Raw genomic sequence first — 20135 nt, 5'->3', positions numbered from 1 at the left:
ATCACACATGTACTCAACGACATCAAAGGCGTTTGGGGCTCGGTCGGGGAGACTGGACACTGGATCTAGATCGACGACATGAGTGGGCGACCGACCATAAATCACTTGAAAAGGAGACTTGTCCGTGGACCAGTTGATGGAACTATTATATGCAAACTCGGCTTGAGGCAAGACTAGGTCCCAGGTTTTGACATTTTCCCCTACTAGACTCCGTAACAAGTTTCCTAACGTGCGGTTCACAACTTCGGTTTGGCCATCAGTTTGGGGGTGGTACATACTACTGAACTGAAGCTTGGTCTTCAATAAGGCCCATAACGATTTCAAAAAATGGCTCATAAAACACATGTCACGATCAGAGGTAATCGTATGGGGTAAACCATGGAAGCGGGCGACATTCTTGAAGTAATAGGAAGCTACTAATGCGGCGCCGGTGGTTCGCTTACACGGGACAAAAATAGTCATTTTGGAGAACCGGTCAACAACGACTAAAATTGAATCAAAACGACGTGGGGTTCTGGGAAGACCCACGATAAAATCCATGGACACGTGCTCCCACGATCGCTCAGGGATGGGTAACAGAGTATACAAACCACTATTCTGACGATGACCCTTTGACACTTGACACACATGACAACCTTCAACGAACTTGACAATATCCTTGCGGATTTTGGGCGAAAAGTATCGTTCATCTAATAGAACAGACGTCTTATCATGTCCAAAATGCCCAGCTAACCCTCCCTCATGTAATTCGGAAATCAACTGAAGCCTAAGAGAGAAATCAGGCACACATAACTTGTTCCCACGAAAAAGGTAACCATTATGAATACTAAAACGGTGCTCGACGGTGCGATCTGAGGAGATGCACCCTTCTCAAGCTTGCTGAAAATCAGGGTCCGTCGGGTATAACTCCTTCCACTGCTCGAACCCAATGACCTGCACTGACATAGTCATCGGAAGACTGTTCTTCCTACTAAGAGTGTTAGCCACCTTGTTCAAAGTACCAGACTGATGGCGAATCGTAAATGTGTACTCTTGCAAGAAGCTGACCCACTTGGCATGACGAGCACTTAGCTTCTTTTGACTATTCAGGTACTTCAATGCCTCATGATCCGTGTACAAGACAAACTCCTTATAAATGAGATAATGCTTCTAATAACGAAGGGCTTATACAACGACATAAAACTCGACGTCATAAGTAGAATACTGGCACCTGGTCTGAGTCAGCTTCTCACTAAAGAAAGCAACAGGTCGGCGGTTCTGACTCAAGATAGTGCCAATTCTCACTTTAGAGGCATCACACTTAACCTTAAAGACTGCACTGAAATCAGGAAGAGCTAAAATAGGGGCACTAGTCATCCTGTCTTTGATGATCATAAAGGCTTTTCCCGTTGCAGGCGTCCAATGGAAACTAGTATCCTTTAGGCATTCTGTGATAGGGGCCACGAGGGTATTGAAATTTCGCACAAAACGACTTTAGAAAGTGGCTAACTCGTGGAAACTATGGATCTCTCCGATAGTCTTTGGGGTGGGCCAATCGACAATCACACATACTTTTTCAGGGTCTGCCTTAACTCCATCGGAAGACACAATGAAACTTAAGAACACGACACTGGACGTCACAAATTCACACTTTTTGGCATTGACGTACAACTTTTCGTTCCTTAAGATTTCTAGGACCTGACGCAAGTGACTCAAATGGTCAGACAAAGACGGGCTATAAATTAAGATATCATCAAAATACACAATGACAAACTTTCCTATACAAGGGCACAACACTTGGGTCATCATATTCATGAAAGTACTTGGGGCATTAGATAACCCAAATGACATGACTAACCACTCATACAACCCATCACGTGTCTTGAATGCCGTCTTCCACTCATCCCCTTCCCGGATACGAATCTGGTGATATCCGCTTTTTAAATCTATTTTGGAGAAAATGGAGGCACCAGGCAACATATCAAACATATCGTCCAAACGAGGGATGGAAAAACACTATTTGACCGTGATGCGATTGATCACACGACTATCAACACATGTGCATGGACCCATCTTTCTTAGGAGTGAGCAGGGCGGGTACTGCGCAAGGGCTAACACTCTCACGAACAAAGCCCTTTTGCAGTAATTCCTGAATCTGCCTCAACAACTCGGCATGCTCGGATGAGTTCATGCGATATGCGGGGAGGTTAGGAAGACTCGATCTTGGCACCAAATCAATGGCGTACTGGATCACCCTCATCAAAGGCAATCCATTAGGCAGGTCATCTGGCATAATGTCGCGAAACTTCTCAATAAGAGGGGCAACGTCCGCGGGAATGGATAAAGACATACTCATCCATGGCTTAGCCACCAGGGTATAACAATAGTCATCTTCCTGACAATGGTTCAAGAAAGATCGGTAAGAGAGGTCCGTGAGCCTGGGAACTCGCTCAGGCTTATCCACAGTGGGGAAACCGATCTCCTTGATAGGGAGAATGACTATTTTATGGCCCTTAAAGATAAAAGAGTATGTGTTCTTGCGGCCATCGTGAATTGTCTTGCGGTCAAACTACCAGGGACGTCCCAAAAGGATGTGGCACGCATGCATAGGGGCTACATCACACCACACATCATCGTGGTAGTGTTTCCTCATGGAAAACCAGACTAAACATCGTTGGGTGATGGGGACCTCGTTCCCCTTCTTGAACCAAGCCATCTTATAGGGTTGGGACAATTTCTCGGTGTTGAGTTTCAAGGTAGACACTACACTCTCAGACACCATGTTCTCGCATGCCCCGATATCAATGATAACATCACACACGTGACCCTCACAGTTGCACCGGGTTCTAAAAATATTATTCCTCAACCATTTTGATGGGGACGATTCCCGGGGTGCGGTTAACACATGACGGATGAACAACAAATTTTTGACGTTACCGTCGAACTCTACCATTTCCCCCTCATCCTTGTCCTCAACCAATGTCTCACTCTCACTCTTAGATGCTGACTCTACAATACCTTCGACGAGATGTGTGTTCTTGCTCACAGTGGGACACTTAGACGCGACATGTCCTAACTCCTGACACCTAAAACAACGAATGGTCGACTCACTAGGCTTGACTTTGGATCGGGTATTGTATGCGGGTCCTGACTGGTCAGGTTTGCTAAGGTCTGCTTTAGGCTTTGAGTCCTTCTTTCTAGGAGAGCTTGCTCCCTTGGTTGGAAAACTCGACTTAGGTCGACTGGACTGTTCACTACAGGAGGTCCTATATTCCTGCCTCTTTTTCAACTTTTCCTCGACGTTCATGGCATAACTGCTTGCCTGATCTAACGTCTCAACTATGATACAACTAAAATCGTCAAAAATAGCAGGACAAAGACCAGAAATATACCTCGTGACCTGCTGGCGGGCGGTTTCCTCGATCTGCACACATAGGGAAAGACGATGGAACTCAGCAGTGTACTCTGCCATAGTTCGGGTGCCTTGACTCAGGGTCAGGTACTCCTTGTAGGCTCTCTCGGCGTGATCTGAAGGCACGAATTTTGACTGCATCAATTTCTGCATCTCCTCCCACGATTGTATGCGCTCTAGTCCCTGCCGCTCTCTCGACCTCTGCAGCTCAACCCACCATGTCTGTGCTAGGCCTCTCAATTGAGTAGACGCTAGAGAAACACGACGGTGCTCAACGACAGTGTGGTAATCGAAGAAGAACTGCACGGCATAAGACCAGTCGAAGAACTGCTCTGCATCGAACCATCCCACAAACTCTGGTAGATCCAGCTTCACCGCGTAAGTGGAGGGGTGCTCGGGTGCTCTCTGCTGACGAGTCTCCACCATTTCTGCGGGATACTCGTTCCAGAAAGCGTCGTCGTCCCATACTGCTTCATCGCCCTCTGTGCGGTACTGCTCGCCTGGATGCTGGTGCTGACGAATTCCACTGATGGGTGGTCAACGCTCTGGTTGTGCCGGTCCTTGCTGATGTCCGCAACCTAAGTCTTTCCTGTAACAAGACGTACTAGTGGTCTGCCTTTTGATTTTGAGAGAGAAGCTACAAAAGAAGAAGAGAGAGATGTGAGAGAGGGCCTAGGGGCCAAGAGAGAGAGAGAGAGAGGTTTCAATCAAGGTTGTACGTATCATATCATTACCCGTATCAGTCGGGCCTAAAGTAACATCGTATCATATCGTATCGTAAACGTATCATAATTTTTTAATAAAAAATTTCCAAAATTTCTAAAAAACACAATAAAACTCAAAAAATTCTAAAAAAATTATAACACATGAAACAATGATGAATTGTACAAAATACAACCATAAAATCACATATGAAGCATTTATGTCTCTATGAGCTATACGAGACTCTTTCAATTAAGAACATGCCACAAGACTCATACTTTCATATTAACAACAACAACAACAACAACTACGCCTTCATCCTAAAATAATTGGGGTTGGCGATATGAACCAAAAAAGAAAATCATTATGGGTCTTCCACATGAATCCTTCTCCTCCAATCATTTCTATCCAATGCCATGTCCTTGGTGAGGTTCAAAGCATTCATATCCTTTCCTATCACCTCCATCCTTCTAACTGGAGCATCATTAGGCCTTCGCCGAATATGTCCAAACCACCGTAAACGATTCTCTCTCATCTTATTTTCAATGGGTGCAACGCCTACCTTCTTACGTATCTCGTTCTGAATCTTATCTTTTATTGTATTTCCACACATCCATCTTAGCATACGCATCTCAGCTACACTCATTTTTTGAATATGATGTCTCTTGGCAGCCCAACATTCCGTACCATATAGTAAAGCAGGCCTAATAGTCGTCCTATAAAACTTTCCCTTCAACCGCAATGGCATTCTACGATCGCACAACACTCCAGTTGCACTTTTCCATTTCATCCACCCAACCTTTATCGTATGATTTACATCTTCATCAATTTCTCCATACTTTTGAATGATAGATCCCAAATATTTGAAACAATCATCCACCGGTAGTTCTTGCTCACCAAGCTTCACTACACTCGTCATTACTTCGTTGCTTACTAAACCGACATTCCATGTATTCTGTCTTACTCTTACTCAACTTAAAACCTCTTGCTTCCAATGTCTGTCTCCATAATTCTAACTTAGCATTAACCCCAGCTCTAGACTCATCAATCAAAACAATATCATCAGCAAACAACATACACCACGACACATTTTCTTGAATTGATCTCGTAAGCTCATCCATCACTATAGCAAATAGGAAAGGGCTTAAAGCAGATCCTTGATGTAACCCAATCGTTATAGGAAAATTGGTTGTCACCCCTCCACAAGTGCGGACATTGGTTACTACTCTTTCATACATATCTTTAATTATTTTAATGTACTTGAGAGAAACACCTTTCTTCATCATTGTCTACCAGAGAACGTCCCTAGGTACTTTATCGTATGCCTTCTCTAAATCAATAAAAACCATATGCAAATCTTTATTCCTCTCTCTATTTCTCTCGATAAGTTGTCTAAGAAGATGTATAGCTTCCATAGTTGATCTTCCAGGCATAAAACCAAATTGATTCTCCGATATCATGACAACCTTCCTCAACCTAGACTCAATCACCCTCTCCCAAAGTTTCATAGTATGACTCATGAGTTTTATACCACGATAGTTTGTGCAATCTTGTATATCACCCTTATTTTTATATAGAGGCACCAAAGTACTCTTCCTCCACTCATTAGGCATATTACAAAAACAAAAAAAATATTATATAAAATCTCAATAATCATAATTTTCTTCTTCTCCTGCTGCTAAAATTAATACCATGAAGTTGATAAGTGACAATGTAAATAAAAATCAACTACATAATTTAAATTTTAAACACAATTAAAGCCTTAACTAACAATATTAAATTCACATTGATAAGTTATAACTGAACTACTAAGAGTTCATGATAACTAAAAACATTACATTTAACCAATGTCTTACATGCCAATCTTCATCAATAATGTTCTAAACTATAAATATCTTAAAACTAAACTATCTTCTAGAGCTTATTTGCCAAACATCAGGACAATAATTCCTCAATGTTGCATCCAACTGTCGCACGATAGTCTCTTTATCTTCGGCCATTTTTTGGCAAGTGGGTCATCATCATCATCTTTAGAATCTGGAACAATAGTTGAAAGATATTTATCTTTTTGCAAAATTCTTCTTCTTTGAATTTCTTCCGGTTCAACAATAACATCAACACAAAAAGTTGTAGAAATAGATGAATAATCAAATAGACGTAGATTTTGACAAATACTTGCAATATGTTGCTTAAATCTATGCAGTCCACTTCTAATGATATAACTACAAAACACACATCTCACTGATGACCCTGGTAGAATATATGCATACAAATTATTGACTACTTTACACATACATAGAATATATATTTTTTATCTTAACCCACTTTCTTGAGTGAAAAAATCGCAAAAGCCCTCTCCTTTGTGCACGGATCGACTCCTAAATTATTTTCACGACTCCTAGGGTGCGTGGGTTTTCCTCTAATGACCTCTACACAAATAGGGAGTCTGCTTTCAAGAGGTATTTAAAACCCAAAAAGTAAAAAAATAACTTTTGTTTTTTTTTAAATCGTGCGAAGGTGTATTCTACGATATGAATTATATCGTACAATACAACACGATACATGGGTGTATCGTATGATACACCCTATACGGATACGATTCACACTTGTATCGCGATACAAATGTGTATTGTATCGGTTTCTCCCAAAGTTACGATAGAGACAACCTTGGTTTCAATAATCTTCATTCTCCAAAACCGAAATAACAAGGCCTATATATAGGACAATGAAGGGTTTTTACAACCCTCACAAGTTACAAAGCTTTAAATTAAATCAAAAGCTAAATAAAAATAAACCTACTCTAAAATTGCATAACTCTTAAGGCTCAAACCAAAATTAGATAACACCTTAGGCAAAACCTCCTTAGACTTAGGCTATTTCAGGTTAACACCTCCTTGACTTGGCTTAGAATAATCAAGTAGCATTTAGGCCTGCTACACGTCCTCCCAACATCCAAAAAATAGGGAAGACCCCCCCCCCCCCCCCACACACACACACACACACAAAGGGCCGGCTGGGTCTGGAGCGGTTTGGAGGATCCTATTCGAGATTGGTCTGCATCAAAGGTGTATACCCATGTTAAGTTTTAGGTCTGGTTTGGATTTAGGTAGTACATACCTGAAACCAAAGTTACCCAAAGCTTCATATATAAGAGGGAAACACACTTCCCGAAACTTGCTCCAAAAGTTCTAAAACTTGATAGGACTCGATTCTCCCTTGCTTCTCTTATGCTTCTCACATGTTTCTTCCCAGCTTCCCTATATGATTCCTATACGCTTCTCTCATGCTTTTTTTTTATGTTTTCCATGTGCTTCCTTTCATGCTTCCCACTCACTTCTCATGTACTTTCTTTAATTTGGCAACCATCATTTTTATATTTTGAGAAGAATTTAATTCTTACATTACGAAATCACAAAATTTAAGAATAATCATTTTTTATTTCTTTCTCCATTGATTTACGTTTTGCTTTCCATTTGATCCCATACCACTTCTCTTTTATTCCTATTTCACTTTTAAATTGATTCCTTGTTTTCCGCTTTTATAAATTTTAAAATATCTTGCTTCTCGCTTTCTCTTCTCATTTCTTTTCCCGCTTTCGCTTTGTAGTCTAGTAACCTTTCTTGAAACCTTAGTTTTCAAAGGTGGCGCCTAGGCGCAGCCCCACTGCCTGGGCAACCAAGGGCGGTGGGGCCATATATTGCCTCCTCGGCACCGCCTATGCTGGGACCGCAAAGGCTTTTTTTTTTGAAGACTTCATTTGTTTTCTTCTTCAAGAAGAAGAAGAAGAAGAAGAAGAAGAAGAAGACATGTTATTTGTCTATTGCTTGTATTATATCTATTGTCGAGAAGAAGAAGAAAAAGAAGACATTATTTGTCTGTTGCTTGTATTATGTCTATTGTTGAGAAGAAGAAGAAGAATTAAAAAAAACATTATTTGTCTATTGCTTGTATTACATCTATTGTTAATTTTTTTGTATACATGATTTTATCTTTTGTTTATTGTTCATTCACATTGTTAATTGTATGGTTTGTTTATTCAATTGTTAATTTATTCTTAATTTGTTTGAGCAGGTTAAGGTTATGTAATATAATTTTTTCCAGTGTTCAACGACATATTATTTGTCTATTGCTTATTGTTGATTGATTTTATGTTGTATACATATTTTTTATTATGTATTTTTAAATTTTTTATTTGGGGTACCGCCTAGGCCCTGCATAGGCCTTTTTAGGGGCTCACTGCCTATGACAACAAAGAACCTACTTGACCTATTACTAAGCTTGACTTTGCCCAAATCTGATTAAAAGCTATTGTCTCCTATGTACAAGTATGTCTATATCATAGTCACCTATATTGTTCAAGGTATTATCTCGAACCGGGTACTTCTCGGAGAGATTTTTAAAAGTTGCGAAATCTCGGGAGTTTAAAAAGTTGAAAAAAATATAAATAATAACCAAAAAATAAAATAATAAATTCTGCATTATTTTTCTTTCAAAAATATAAAGAAACAAGTTTTAAAGGGTTTTAAAACATTAAAGAAACAAAATATAGGAAATGCAAACTTAAAATTTAAAACAAGTTTTTTCCCCAAATATATCGTGATATTATCACAATATTTTGAAAATATCGTGAAATATTACCTTTAATATCGGCTACCTTGAAATAGCCGATATTAAAGCAATATTTTCAAAATATTGCTGATATCGGTGACACTGGTCTATATTCAATAAGTAAAACCATTATGTAAATTATTATCATGCTTCATTACATGATGAAGTGATAAATAAAATGATAATATATGAATTTATATACAGTTCCATATTTCTTTAATCTTTTTGGATTTTGAAATGGGACGTTTTGGCCTTAATGGCCTAAACTTGTGATTGGAGAAGACATGAAGAATGGAATAATTATGTGGATCTATCATGATTCATGAACAAAATGGTGGCTTGATCATGATTTTAAATGTAAGATTATCATACTTGTAAAATATGATTAACCAAAAACTTGATGGGCTGGCCCAACCCGAGATGGACCTGAGTTCTGACTTTGAGTTGCCTGAACACAGATGGGTTGTGTACATTTCTAGGCCTTTCAGACTTGGTAAATGTTGAAGTGAGCCAAAAAACCTAATTCATTCATTCTTAGGTTTACCTCAAAATGACCCAACCTGATCTATTTCCAGCCCAATAGTCGAGGATAAGCATATGAAATATTTAAATATAATGTGGTAATTTTGTGGTGTGTTGTATGGTGGTTAAAATAAGTCAACTCTTTTAAATGGCCATATGGATCGATGTTACCTCTTCATTGCCTTTTCCTTTTGAATAGTCCTTGTGATGCACATGATTTCTTACAGGGAATGGGGCAGGCGATTTGCAAGGTTATATCCACAATATACTTCTTGGGACAATCCAAAAGTTTTTGAGCGGCCACTTGTTATTGGATATGTGTCTCCTGACTACTTTACTCATTCAGTCTCATATTTCATAGAAGCACCTATTTTGTACCATGATTATACAAATTACAGGATGGTTGTGTACTCTGCTGTTGTTAAGGTAATAATCTTCTCATTTCACTTAAGTGGTATAAGTGATGTGTCTTCTTTGATGTATCATGCATGCATACATGTTTCCTCTCATAATGTTTTTTTCTCAGTGCCTCTTTTAGACGAACTTTTATGGTGGATAATATGTGAACTGAAATATATTGTTTTCTTTATGAGGAAATTTTAAAGTTATATTTTGGGCATCTTAACAAGCATTATCAAAAGATTGTATGCTATTTTCATAAATAAGGTCACGTTATTGGGAGTGTATAAGTAGGCAACATATACCAAGGAACAATACTTTATTTGGACCATTTTGTTTGTGATCAGATGTGTCTTGCATTCGATCCAATAATTTCAATACGAAGACATGACCTGCTTAAATACTTTTCTTTTTTCTTTTTTATCATTCACAGTTATAACTGGTTAACACTTTTCTATAAATTCCTTGGATTTTAAAATTTATTGGTGCTTTCTTTCTTCTAGTTATTTTGTTATCTGTTCTTTGCCCAATTGGTTCTACAAAATCATTGGGGTAGAATTATTCACTGATCATGCTTGTCCGCTTGATGCCAACATGTATTAATTCCTGCCAGATATATCCTCTGTAAATATTCGGTTCCAACCTATCAGAACCCACATGAAATCATCTTTTCTTTAATACATGACAATGTTGTGAAAGTGGTAGTGTAAGGCCAGGTGGCAAAACTTAAAAAATTCGAATAAATATGATTGGATGCATTACTTATGAAACCAACATCGTATAACTATCAGCAAATAACAAATATATTTCAAAAAGTAATATCTAGCAACATTTTTGGTGTAATAGTTTTAAGTTATGTGATCATTGAACTTTTTCAAGTAACAAAATCACTACTTCCCATCTAGGATTAATGTCTTATAAGTGCTATAAACTGTAAACAATGAGACAGAATAGTTAATACGCTTATGCAAATTAAGAGCACTCGGAAATAAATTTTATGCAAGACTGCTCAAAGCAAAAGGTATAAGTTATTCCAAACATATGGAGAATGGTTGACGTAACTACATGCATTAATTTTGTGAGGAGGTACCTGGATTTCAAAAAAATGGGTTTGGTCCACAACCCATGTTCCTACACGTGAACCCCAGTCTGAATCCAGTTGGGTATGAATTCCAAAAGAAGCATGTTTTTCATGCAAAGTTAGTCCAGGCTCAAGCAGGGCTTCTTCAAATAATTAGGGCCTTAGGCCCTAGTTCAAAGGAGCCACAAGCAGACCTGGCCCCATGCCTGGTTATGCAGGTGGTGATAGGTGAGAGAGAAGAAGCAGTAGAAGAGGAAGAAGAAAGCAACTGGGTTGCAGGTGAGAGAGAGGGAAAGTGGGTAGGGGACTTGTACATCTTTGTCTTTAAAATACAGGTTACGTGCTATCTTCAATAAATGTGAAGGTGTGATGGTCAAGTCTGGCGATTATAAAGGCAGATTCTTGTGAGATTTACAACTTGAAGTTGCTAGTGGAGCTTATGCATAAACCTATGAGGCTGTATGTCAATGGATATTTCCTATGATATAGAAACAAGATGGGCCGTTAAATTAATTACTGGTATGTACTCTTGGAACTCCTCTGGAATAATGTTCCCTTTACCTACTGAGCAACTTGATTCCATCTATATGGCTGATAATGGCATGGAGTTTTCATAAAACTAGAACCCGTAAATATTGAGTGTATTCATGTGTGCATTTGCAGTTTGACACAGATTTTCAACACACTAGGAGCTTTTTAGTTTAATTATGCTGGTATAAGGTGATGTTATAGGGCGTCTATTCAGAAATGCAATTTCTTGGTTTGCTGGTGTAGTATTGAAATTAGAAAATTCTACTGCAAATGTAAAAATAATCCTCATGGCTTAGTGATGTATAACAACTACATTAAAGTAAATCACAAGTTCATTCATAAACAAGGGTATAATGCCATGTTACTTAGAAAATTTAATCTCTCTGGATCTATGTCACATGGGTGCGGGGGTGAGGCACTTTAAAAAAACTTGGGTGCGGGAATGCAGCAAAAATATAAAAATTTATATATATATATATAATTTTTAAGTTTTAACAGTTAACAACAGATATACATAGCTAACAGAAAAAAACAAGCAAACAACTATAATTTGTGCCATCAAGTTTGATGGGAATGATTTGAATGGTTTCCTTCTTCTCCATAACTCACCAAACAACCAACTACAATATTAAAAAATCTTGCACAAAGCACAAAGTACAGAAAATTGAATCACAGTTACAGCAAGCAAACACCGCAAAACTTCAAGGATAAGCCAAAACTGATACCCACAAGAACCACACAAGAGTCACCACCCAAAATGCTACAATAGGTAATGCCAGCAGAACTATCACAATACTGGTGCCAGTAGGCAATTATTACTACCTACAGTAATATCAAGACACCAGCAACACCAAAACTAGAGTATAGAATAAAGAACCAGTTACCGTCCAATACAAAACACCCAAACCATCAATAGAACTCACTTGAATCTCAATATTAGGCACCCAAATCACATTCAAAGGCTTACTAACTCAAAAACGACCTAAATTCATCTGATTTGCATACCCAAAAGCTACCCATAAGACCAAATCTAAGTCACAGGCCCAAATCTCTTTACCACCGTCCTTGTAAATTGCATTATCTTAAAATACAGATTTTGCATCATCTAAATGAGAGAGATTGAAGTTGAGAATGAGAGAGAGAAAGAATGCGTACCGGACGGTGTCGCTCAAGGTCATCGCCGGCGTCGGGGTAGGGAGACAGGTCGTCGCCGACGTCAGGTCGGCCTCGGGGTTAGGTCATCGCATAGTCGAGGTCGAGAGGAGAGGTTGGAAGGAGTGGTCGGGAGGATTAGGGCAAATTTTTTTTTGCCCTAATCCTCCTCTCAGCCCTTTTTATCGGGCTTCATTTTTTTTAAAGTCCAAACATTGGACATTTTTGACCCTGGGTGCATTGACCACGCCCAGGGTCTGGTTGACCGCACTGGGTGCCGCACCCGCGTCGCGTCGACACGGGTGCGGCACCCGGTTGGCTGGATCCCTGTGACATAGCTCTGGATCTATCCAATACTCTCAGCTTTCAAGATAGCAGAGACGTGCATGACAATCAGATGATGCTAGCTGTATTGTCATTATGTTTTGGAGATTGATAGCTTTTGTTAGTCATATGCTTTTTTAACAGACATTTCATCTCATTTCTTGGTGCTTGTTTGGGGAATCTGTTGAATGTATATGCTGATAGAAACATTTGTTATGATTTGAGAAACATTGTCTGTTAAGTTGCTGCAGATGACCGCTTAATATCGATGGAAGTCCTTTTGATTCCTTGAGAACATCATTTGATTATTTTTTTTTTGTGTATGACTTCTAATCTTTTGCTTGAAATGTTTGTTGCTGAGAGGCGAGAGGCTTAGCTGCTTATTGATAAAACTTGGATCATTGTTTTACACACACAAAAGATGCCTAAGCTGTTGGATTAAGATATGGACAGTAAGAGAAGAATGTGATTGAAGTTACACTCCTGGACTGATTTTTTTTCTACATACACATATTATGTATGTATTATGGTGCGTGTACACATCTACACATCTGTGTGTATACATCATGTTTAATCATGTTTTTTTTATAGCAATAACAAGTCTCAATTTGTATTTTTTTAATATACAAATATATTACTATGATGCATGAAGGTATCTGTGATACATACAGTGAATGTTTCTCTTCCAACCTAAATCAAGTCCAGTCTCTTTATGATTTATCCTAATCTTCCATTATGGACAGAAATATTTTCTTAGTTTTTTATTCATCCTTGTTGATCCATTTTGTGTTTTCATATATCTATATGAAATTTTATGGAAAAAAACATTTAGATTTTTCATGCTGATACATAGTTTTGATGCATTTGCATGAACATAAGTTGAATTTTCATGTTATTCATTTTCCAGGCAGATAATAAAACCAATAGATTCAAAGAAAGAGTTTTGAAGAAAGGTGGGACTTGGAGAGACATACATGGTATTGATGAGAAGAAGGTTGCTGCCATTGTTAGAGAAGACAAAGTTGATATCTTGGTTGACCTTACTGGGCATACGGCAAACAATAAGTTAGGGATGATGGCTTGCAGACCTGCCCCTATTCAGGTATTTCAACCTTAACAAGCTTTAGACCTTTCAGTTCTTGTCATTGGCATTCAATTTTTACGTATTTTGAGAAGTTGGCAACTTGGAGAATTATTTTCATTTGTTCCTCTCTGATTGTCCTGCTTGTTGAGGGTTGTCATAATTCGAGTGTCATTGGGTTCTCAATTCTCTAATTATGGGTGGAAGGATATAATTTGAAGAATAATGCTTTACTCATGAATATACGCACGTGTAGTGTCTACTATAATGATTTTACAAGGATGTGGGATTTTTTATCATTAATGTTCAAAGCCATGCCAGTTACATCAACTGCCTTCATAGGGTTGCAGTTTGTGCTGACTTCTTGAATTTGTTGGTTCTCTAGTTGTTCAATACATAGTTTTTCTTATACTGATTATTTTATTCTATGCTTTGTTGGACCAAATTGCTTCTGTAATCCTCTTCTATGCTCTGGTCATTCACACGCAAGCACTTGCAATATTTTTAAGATATACTCCTTAGATGCTGTTTGGGTGAGAGTTTCCTGTCATTTTGGACATTGTGTCAATAGGAAAATGATGGTTGCTAATATTAGACAAATAACTCTTTATCTAGGCTGTTACTCTTGTATTGAAATTAAGAAGGCCAGTTTAATATGACTGTATCTTGCCCAAAAATGTTATTGAGTTTAAGTAAGACAGAAGAGAACGATCAATGTTAAGCAGATGGATTTCTGTTGATTTATTTTCTCGTTTTCCCTTTCAGTCTTTGCCCTGCTTCAAGTTAAGTTTTTTCAGAATTTATTAAGTACCAATCTCTATGTCCTTAGTTCAGTTTGTTCTGATACCCAACAGCTTCTCATTTGATTTCTATTCACAGACAACTTGGATCGGTTATCCAAATACAACTGGATTGCCTACAATTGATTATAGGTTCACTGATTCACTTGCTGATCCTCCCAACACAAGACAAAAGTGCGTTTCATTTTCCTTATTAGAGTTTCATCTGTTTGTCAGTTTTTAGATTTTCTAAAGCTTCCAGGTAGAAGCTAATAACGAGTAATTATCGTGTTTTTACAGGCATGTTGAGGAGCTTATTAGATTGCCAGAGTGTTTTCTTTGTTATACTCCCTCTCCAGAAGCAGGCTCTGTTTCCCAAACGCCAGCACTTTTGAATGGCTTTATTACATTTGGGAGCTTTAATAATCTGGCAAAGGTACTTCACAATATGCTATTTGTGTTATATTTGGTGTCTTTTGAACTTTCTGTTATTGTTTGGATTCCATAGGACAGATTGTCTTATAAGTAAAATTTACCTCTTTCTGCCTTTTGATGCTTGTTCCTTCTGAAGATGAACATTGATCCGCTTGAATATGATTTCTTCCAGATAACTCCAAAGGTGCTCCAAGTTTGGGCAAAAATATTATGTGCAGTTCCAAACTCAAGGCTTGTGGTGAAGTGTAAGCCCTTCTGCTGTGATAGCGTAAGGAAAAGGTTCCTTTCAACACTGGAGCAGTTAGGGCTGGAGCCACTACGAGTTGATCTTCTGCCACTGATCCTTCTCAATCATGATCATATGCAGGCTTACTCTCTAATGGATATTAGGTGAGGCTTGATTAACTTTGATTTAATTCTAAAGGTGGATCGTCATGTTTCAATATGCTTGTTTTTACATTTTTATGATTTCTGAATAGCTAGTCTGACTAAGATTTCCAGTTGTTTGTTCTTTTCTGCCATTTCTTTTTCTTAGTTTATCCAAATATGGCCATATGAAGAATAAAAGTTCTCGCATGGGAACTAAATGGTTGGCTTGCAAAAACACTGATGATGTTACCATACTCCTGCTCCTGCACATGCACACACCTACACAGGGATGCCTTTCTTTTCTGTAATAAGCTAAAAGGTTCTAGTTCTTAAAAACTTTTTGGAGTCTTTGCTTGCTGTTGCATATTCCTGCTTCTTGCAAACTCCTGTTACCTATTCCCAAACTAAAATGCCCTTTATCAACATTCGTTGTGTACAAATAATATAAATTTTTGCTGGCTCTTTATTACATTCATGTTTTCCATCTATCAGCCATCCAGTTCATTATCATGCCACAGTTCTGTTATTTTGAGGTAACTAACCTCCATTGATATTATCCTTTTTTATTCTTTTTCTTCCATGCAGCTTGGACACATTTCCTTATGCAGGCACAACAACTACCTGCGAGTCACTATACATGGGGGTTCCATGTGTTACAATGGCAGGCTCAGTACATGCCCATAATGTTGGTGTCAGTCTTCTTACCAAAGTTGGTGAGCATGTTACACTTTTTACTGTGAAATCATTAATATGACTTGAAATCTTATGTTGCTTTTTATCTTGTTTGTTTTTCATGTGGTTTATTTTTTGTTCTTTCATATTTTACTTTTGTCACATTATTTGGTGTTCTCTAAAGTAGTATACAAAGTTTTAGGCTGGACGCCAGATAAAAAATGGCGTATATTTTTAAAGTCGTGGGTAGTACTTGGTGTTAGCAATTTCACCAACTTTTATTCCACTGAACAATTTCAAATTCTGGGGTAGTTCTCTCTTCCACAAAACCAGGTGTGTATCATACATTTTCAATATCTACAATTTAATTTTAAAAAAGATTCTTTAATCTTCAAATGTCACAAATGAATGAATGCAATTGTATGTTTTCTGAAATTAAAGAATATTTAGTTTTAAAATCCCCGCATGTACGGTTTTGAGGGGGATCTGGCCTGAGACTTCTATCACATGATTTTGAATAGGGCTGGAAAATGAACCGAGCAGCTGTGACTCGGATCAGTTTGGCTTGTCACAAATTTTTTCGTGATCGGTTCGTATAGGTGGCGACCCGAGCCACGATCCGCTCATATAGCTTAAACAAGTCAAGCCCGAAAACATGGTGCTCAGCTCGGGAGAGCTCATAAAGATTAAAAAAATTTATTTTTTATTTATAATATATATTTTAAGTGTAATATATAAAAAGAATAATGCATAAAATATATATAAAAAGAAAGGGATGAATGAAAAATATATACACATGAACTATAAAGTGTAATGTATAAAATATATATATTTCAAGTGTAATATATACAAACATACATATTCCATGTATAAACAACATTGAATGTTTTTACACAAGCCAGCTCGTGTTTGGCTCATCTCATTCAGGGACAAGCCGAGTTCAAGCTCGGCTTGATTAAAAACAAACATGATTTGAGCTTGAACATACCCTGTTCGGTTCATTCGGCTCGATTAGCAGCCCTAATTTTGAAACTTTAGTGTTTAGAGAAAAGTTGGTGGCCCTCCACTTACACATTCACAAACACGCAGTCACACACACACACACACATGCGTCTCACAAATATCTTTGAGTTTATTGTGGTAAACCAATTTCCATTTTTTCTAATTTATCACAGATATCCCAAGAATTTCCTTTGCTGGGAATATCCCAAGAATATTTGTGACAACACACACAAAGGTGCACACACACAATCTTGGACCTTCAAAATTTCCAATCTGTTCTAGACTGGACAGTCAACAAGACCTCTTTCCCTCCCTCTTTGTCTGTGTGTGTGCGTGTGGTGACTTGCGGTAGCCAGTCATCATTGGCAGCCAGTGCCAGCCATCTCAGGTTGCTGGCTATTGCCTACTGTTGGCCATCACAATGAGAGGACGGAGAAAACGAGGAAGAAAAGGTGGGGGACGAACAAGAAGAAAAGTGGGTTGGCAGCCTGTGGGTCTCTGATACTGGAATATTGATTGTGAATGTCTTTGTATCTTTATTTTTTGACAACATACCGACAAATTCTGTTAGCTAACCTATTCTCTTCTGGGGTTGGGATTGAGTATGATGCTTGGATTGGTGGAGGACACTATCTTAACTTGGGATCTCAGGTTGGAAGTCCCAGCAGAACCCATCCCCTAGCATACCTCCTTGAAGCATTTGTTCTGTGACACATCTTCATTTGCCCAAGTTGGAAGGAAATTGCAAGAACTGATGCATCAATCTCTCTCTGGGGTTTCTCCATTTTTCTCCATGTTAATGTGAAGTATAAATCTCTTATGGGGCTTTCTCCATTTGTCCTGTGTAACAGAAATTCCAAAATACTGCTGGAAGTGTTGCTGGCAATCATGCTAAGGTGGTTCTTGGAATATGGATTTCTTTATTTGAAGTTGTATTTGATCATATTAAGTGCATAACATCTTTGTGTCATGCTTCATAAAGGAATAACATGGCCTGCTTTCTAAAATGCATATGCATCACTAGGGTCTAACATGTTTTCAAATAGGAAAATCCTTTGGCTGCATGCTTGAAGTTGGCTAATGGAATGATGTAATAAAAAGTGATTCTACTGTGAAGGTGGCATTAAGGGTCTTATGATGTTCACTTTGGATCCCAGCAACTAAAGATTTTATGCATGAGTTAAATTAGCTGGGAATTTAGGGGTTAATTATATGGTCGTTGTTTCTTATTGATCTCATCATGCTTAGGACTAGAATTTTGTCTTCTAGTTTATCTATGATCTTTTGGTATATCATTAGCTTTTCCAAACCGCACGAGCCTCCATGAAAGGAAACCCCTAAAAAAACAGAAAATAGTGCATATGATGCTTCTGCTTTATTTTGTGGACACATGCTATTGCTTTCCGCATGCCTATGTCGTTAATAACAATTGACTGCTGTTAATCAGATTTGAATAATTTGATTGCTCTACATTTTGCAGGTTTAAACCACTTAATTGTAAAAACTGAAGAAGAGTACATTCAGTTGGCACTACAGCTTGCCTCTGATGTTTCTGCACTTTCTACACTAAGGATGAGTCTGCGTGAACTCATGCTGAAGTCCACTGTTTGTGATGGACCCAAATTTACTCAGGGTTTGGAATCAACATATCGAACCTTGTGGCATAGGTATTGCAAAGGGGATATCCCGGCCCAGAAGCAAATTGAAATGATGCAGCAGACTGCTTCTGAGAAGCCTTCTGTGAAAATCTCAGATTTGACAAAAGTTGTAAAAGTGAACGGCATCAATCCAGTTACAGCATCAATCCCAAATCATTCAAGCGAAGGTAGTGGGAATCAGTAGAGTTAGATCTTACTAATACGGTGAAGCATAGGGGAGCTTATACAAGTGATTTGAAATATAATCTGCCTTGCATATGATCAGTTGGTTGGATAGAAGATATGTATGTTTGTATGCAATGAACTGTCACACCCCGCTTTCTGCTAAGATTGTTGGTATTCTTGAATTTATTGCAAATGCTGAGCTACATTTCTGCAGTGACTGCATTAATGCAATGCTTGCGATGCTACTCGGTGTCCATCAGAATATGCAACATAGGGAGCCGTGTAAAGACAGTGAGATTTTGGGGTTGGTTGACAGAGCTCTGTTAGGTAGTCATACAATCTTTGATTAAAAAGAGTTGCACTTCAGTTTGCTACAGTTAAAATGTAGCTACTGCTATGTGGCTAGTAGCTGGTGGAGGGGATACAAGATCCTGTTCCCTGTATCCATCAGGTGGTGTGAGGAAGACCAACAAATTTCTGCCCCTTTTTTATGCTTAGATGAAATTCTAGCACATTGTATAGTTGACAAACAGTGACCATTTTTCTATGATGCCCGAGTGTCTGTCCCCACCATAATGCTTATTATTGTCAAGGAAATTAGTCATACATGTGCTTTGAGCTTCTCATCACCCCCTTTATCTTGCTTTTAGTTTTGTTGTTTTCATGCTGAACCAGGAGGATCATCTGCGTCAGTGGATTTGTAATCTATGAACACAATCAGGCTAATGCAATGGGGCAAAGCATCTAAAGGCACACTGCATCTGGCTTCTGTATGAACAGTAGCTTCGGTAAGGAACACCCTTTGGGGGTTTGAACTGGTGATTTCCTGTCAATTTGGTGATATTTACACGGTGCTCCTACCAGATGACCGGAGCCTTTGTGGGCTATATCTTTGAGATGTGGGTGTTATAAAAGGCGTAATAACCAAGGGGGAAAAAGAAAGAATATGATGCATGATATTTTGAGTAGTTATTTTGTGATCATGTATATCCTTTCATTTTTCATTTTTTTGAAAGGCAAGCTGGGAATTAGCAGATCCCCACCAGTTATTCAACTGTACCACTGGGTTTTGAACTTGCAACGACTCAGCGCCCCACCACCTGTTGGTTATCCTTTCATTTTTATCCCGCTATGGATTCCACATCTACAATAATTATGGCTAGGGAATGACAATAGCTGCTCATGCTTCGACTCATCAGCTAGTTAAGAGCTTGTTTGGGCCCGTAAAATGGGCTTGGCAAGCTGAGCTACAATCTGCTCATTA

At 38.4% G+C, this 20135-nt stretch overlaps 1 protein-coding gene across 1 annotated transcript in view; it reads left to right on the top strand.

Annotated features, from left to right (window-relative positions):
- The window catches only part of LOC149847224 (putative UDP-N-acetylglucosamine--peptide N-acetylglucosaminyltransferase SPINDLY), a 43025-nt gene extending 23334 nt beyond the window's left edge, over positions 1-19691 (top strand). Inside the window, exons 11-18 of the mRNA XM_089996873.1 lie at positions 9451-9649; positions 13618-13812; positions 14671-14765; positions 14871-15006; positions 15178-15395; positions 15960-16087; positions 18529-18873; positions 19547-19691. Coding sequence (XP_089852999.1) covers positions 9451-9649; positions 13618-13812; positions 14671-14765; positions 14871-15006; positions 15178-15395; positions 15960-16087; positions 18529-18873; positions 19547-19575 — 1345 coding nt within the window. The 3' untranslated portion in view covers positions 19576-19691. The remainder of the gene's footprint in view (positions 1-9450; positions 9650-13617; positions 13813-14670; positions 14766-14870; positions 15007-15177; positions 15396-15959; positions 16088-18528; positions 18874-19546) is intronic.
- Positions 19692-20135: the final 444 nt, after the last annotated feature.

The sequence above is a fragment of the Nuphar pumila genome, chromosome 2 (genome assembly GCF_984573655.1).
Source record: "Nuphar pumila chromosome 2, dmNupPumi1.hap1.1, whole genome shotgun sequence".
Taxonomy (NCBI): Eukaryota; Viridiplantae; Streptophyta; class Magnoliopsida; order Nymphaeales; family Nymphaeaceae; genus Nuphar; species Nuphar pumila.
Note: the sequence above shows the minus strand (reverse complement) of the source record. Positions and strands in the feature narration are given on the sequence as shown.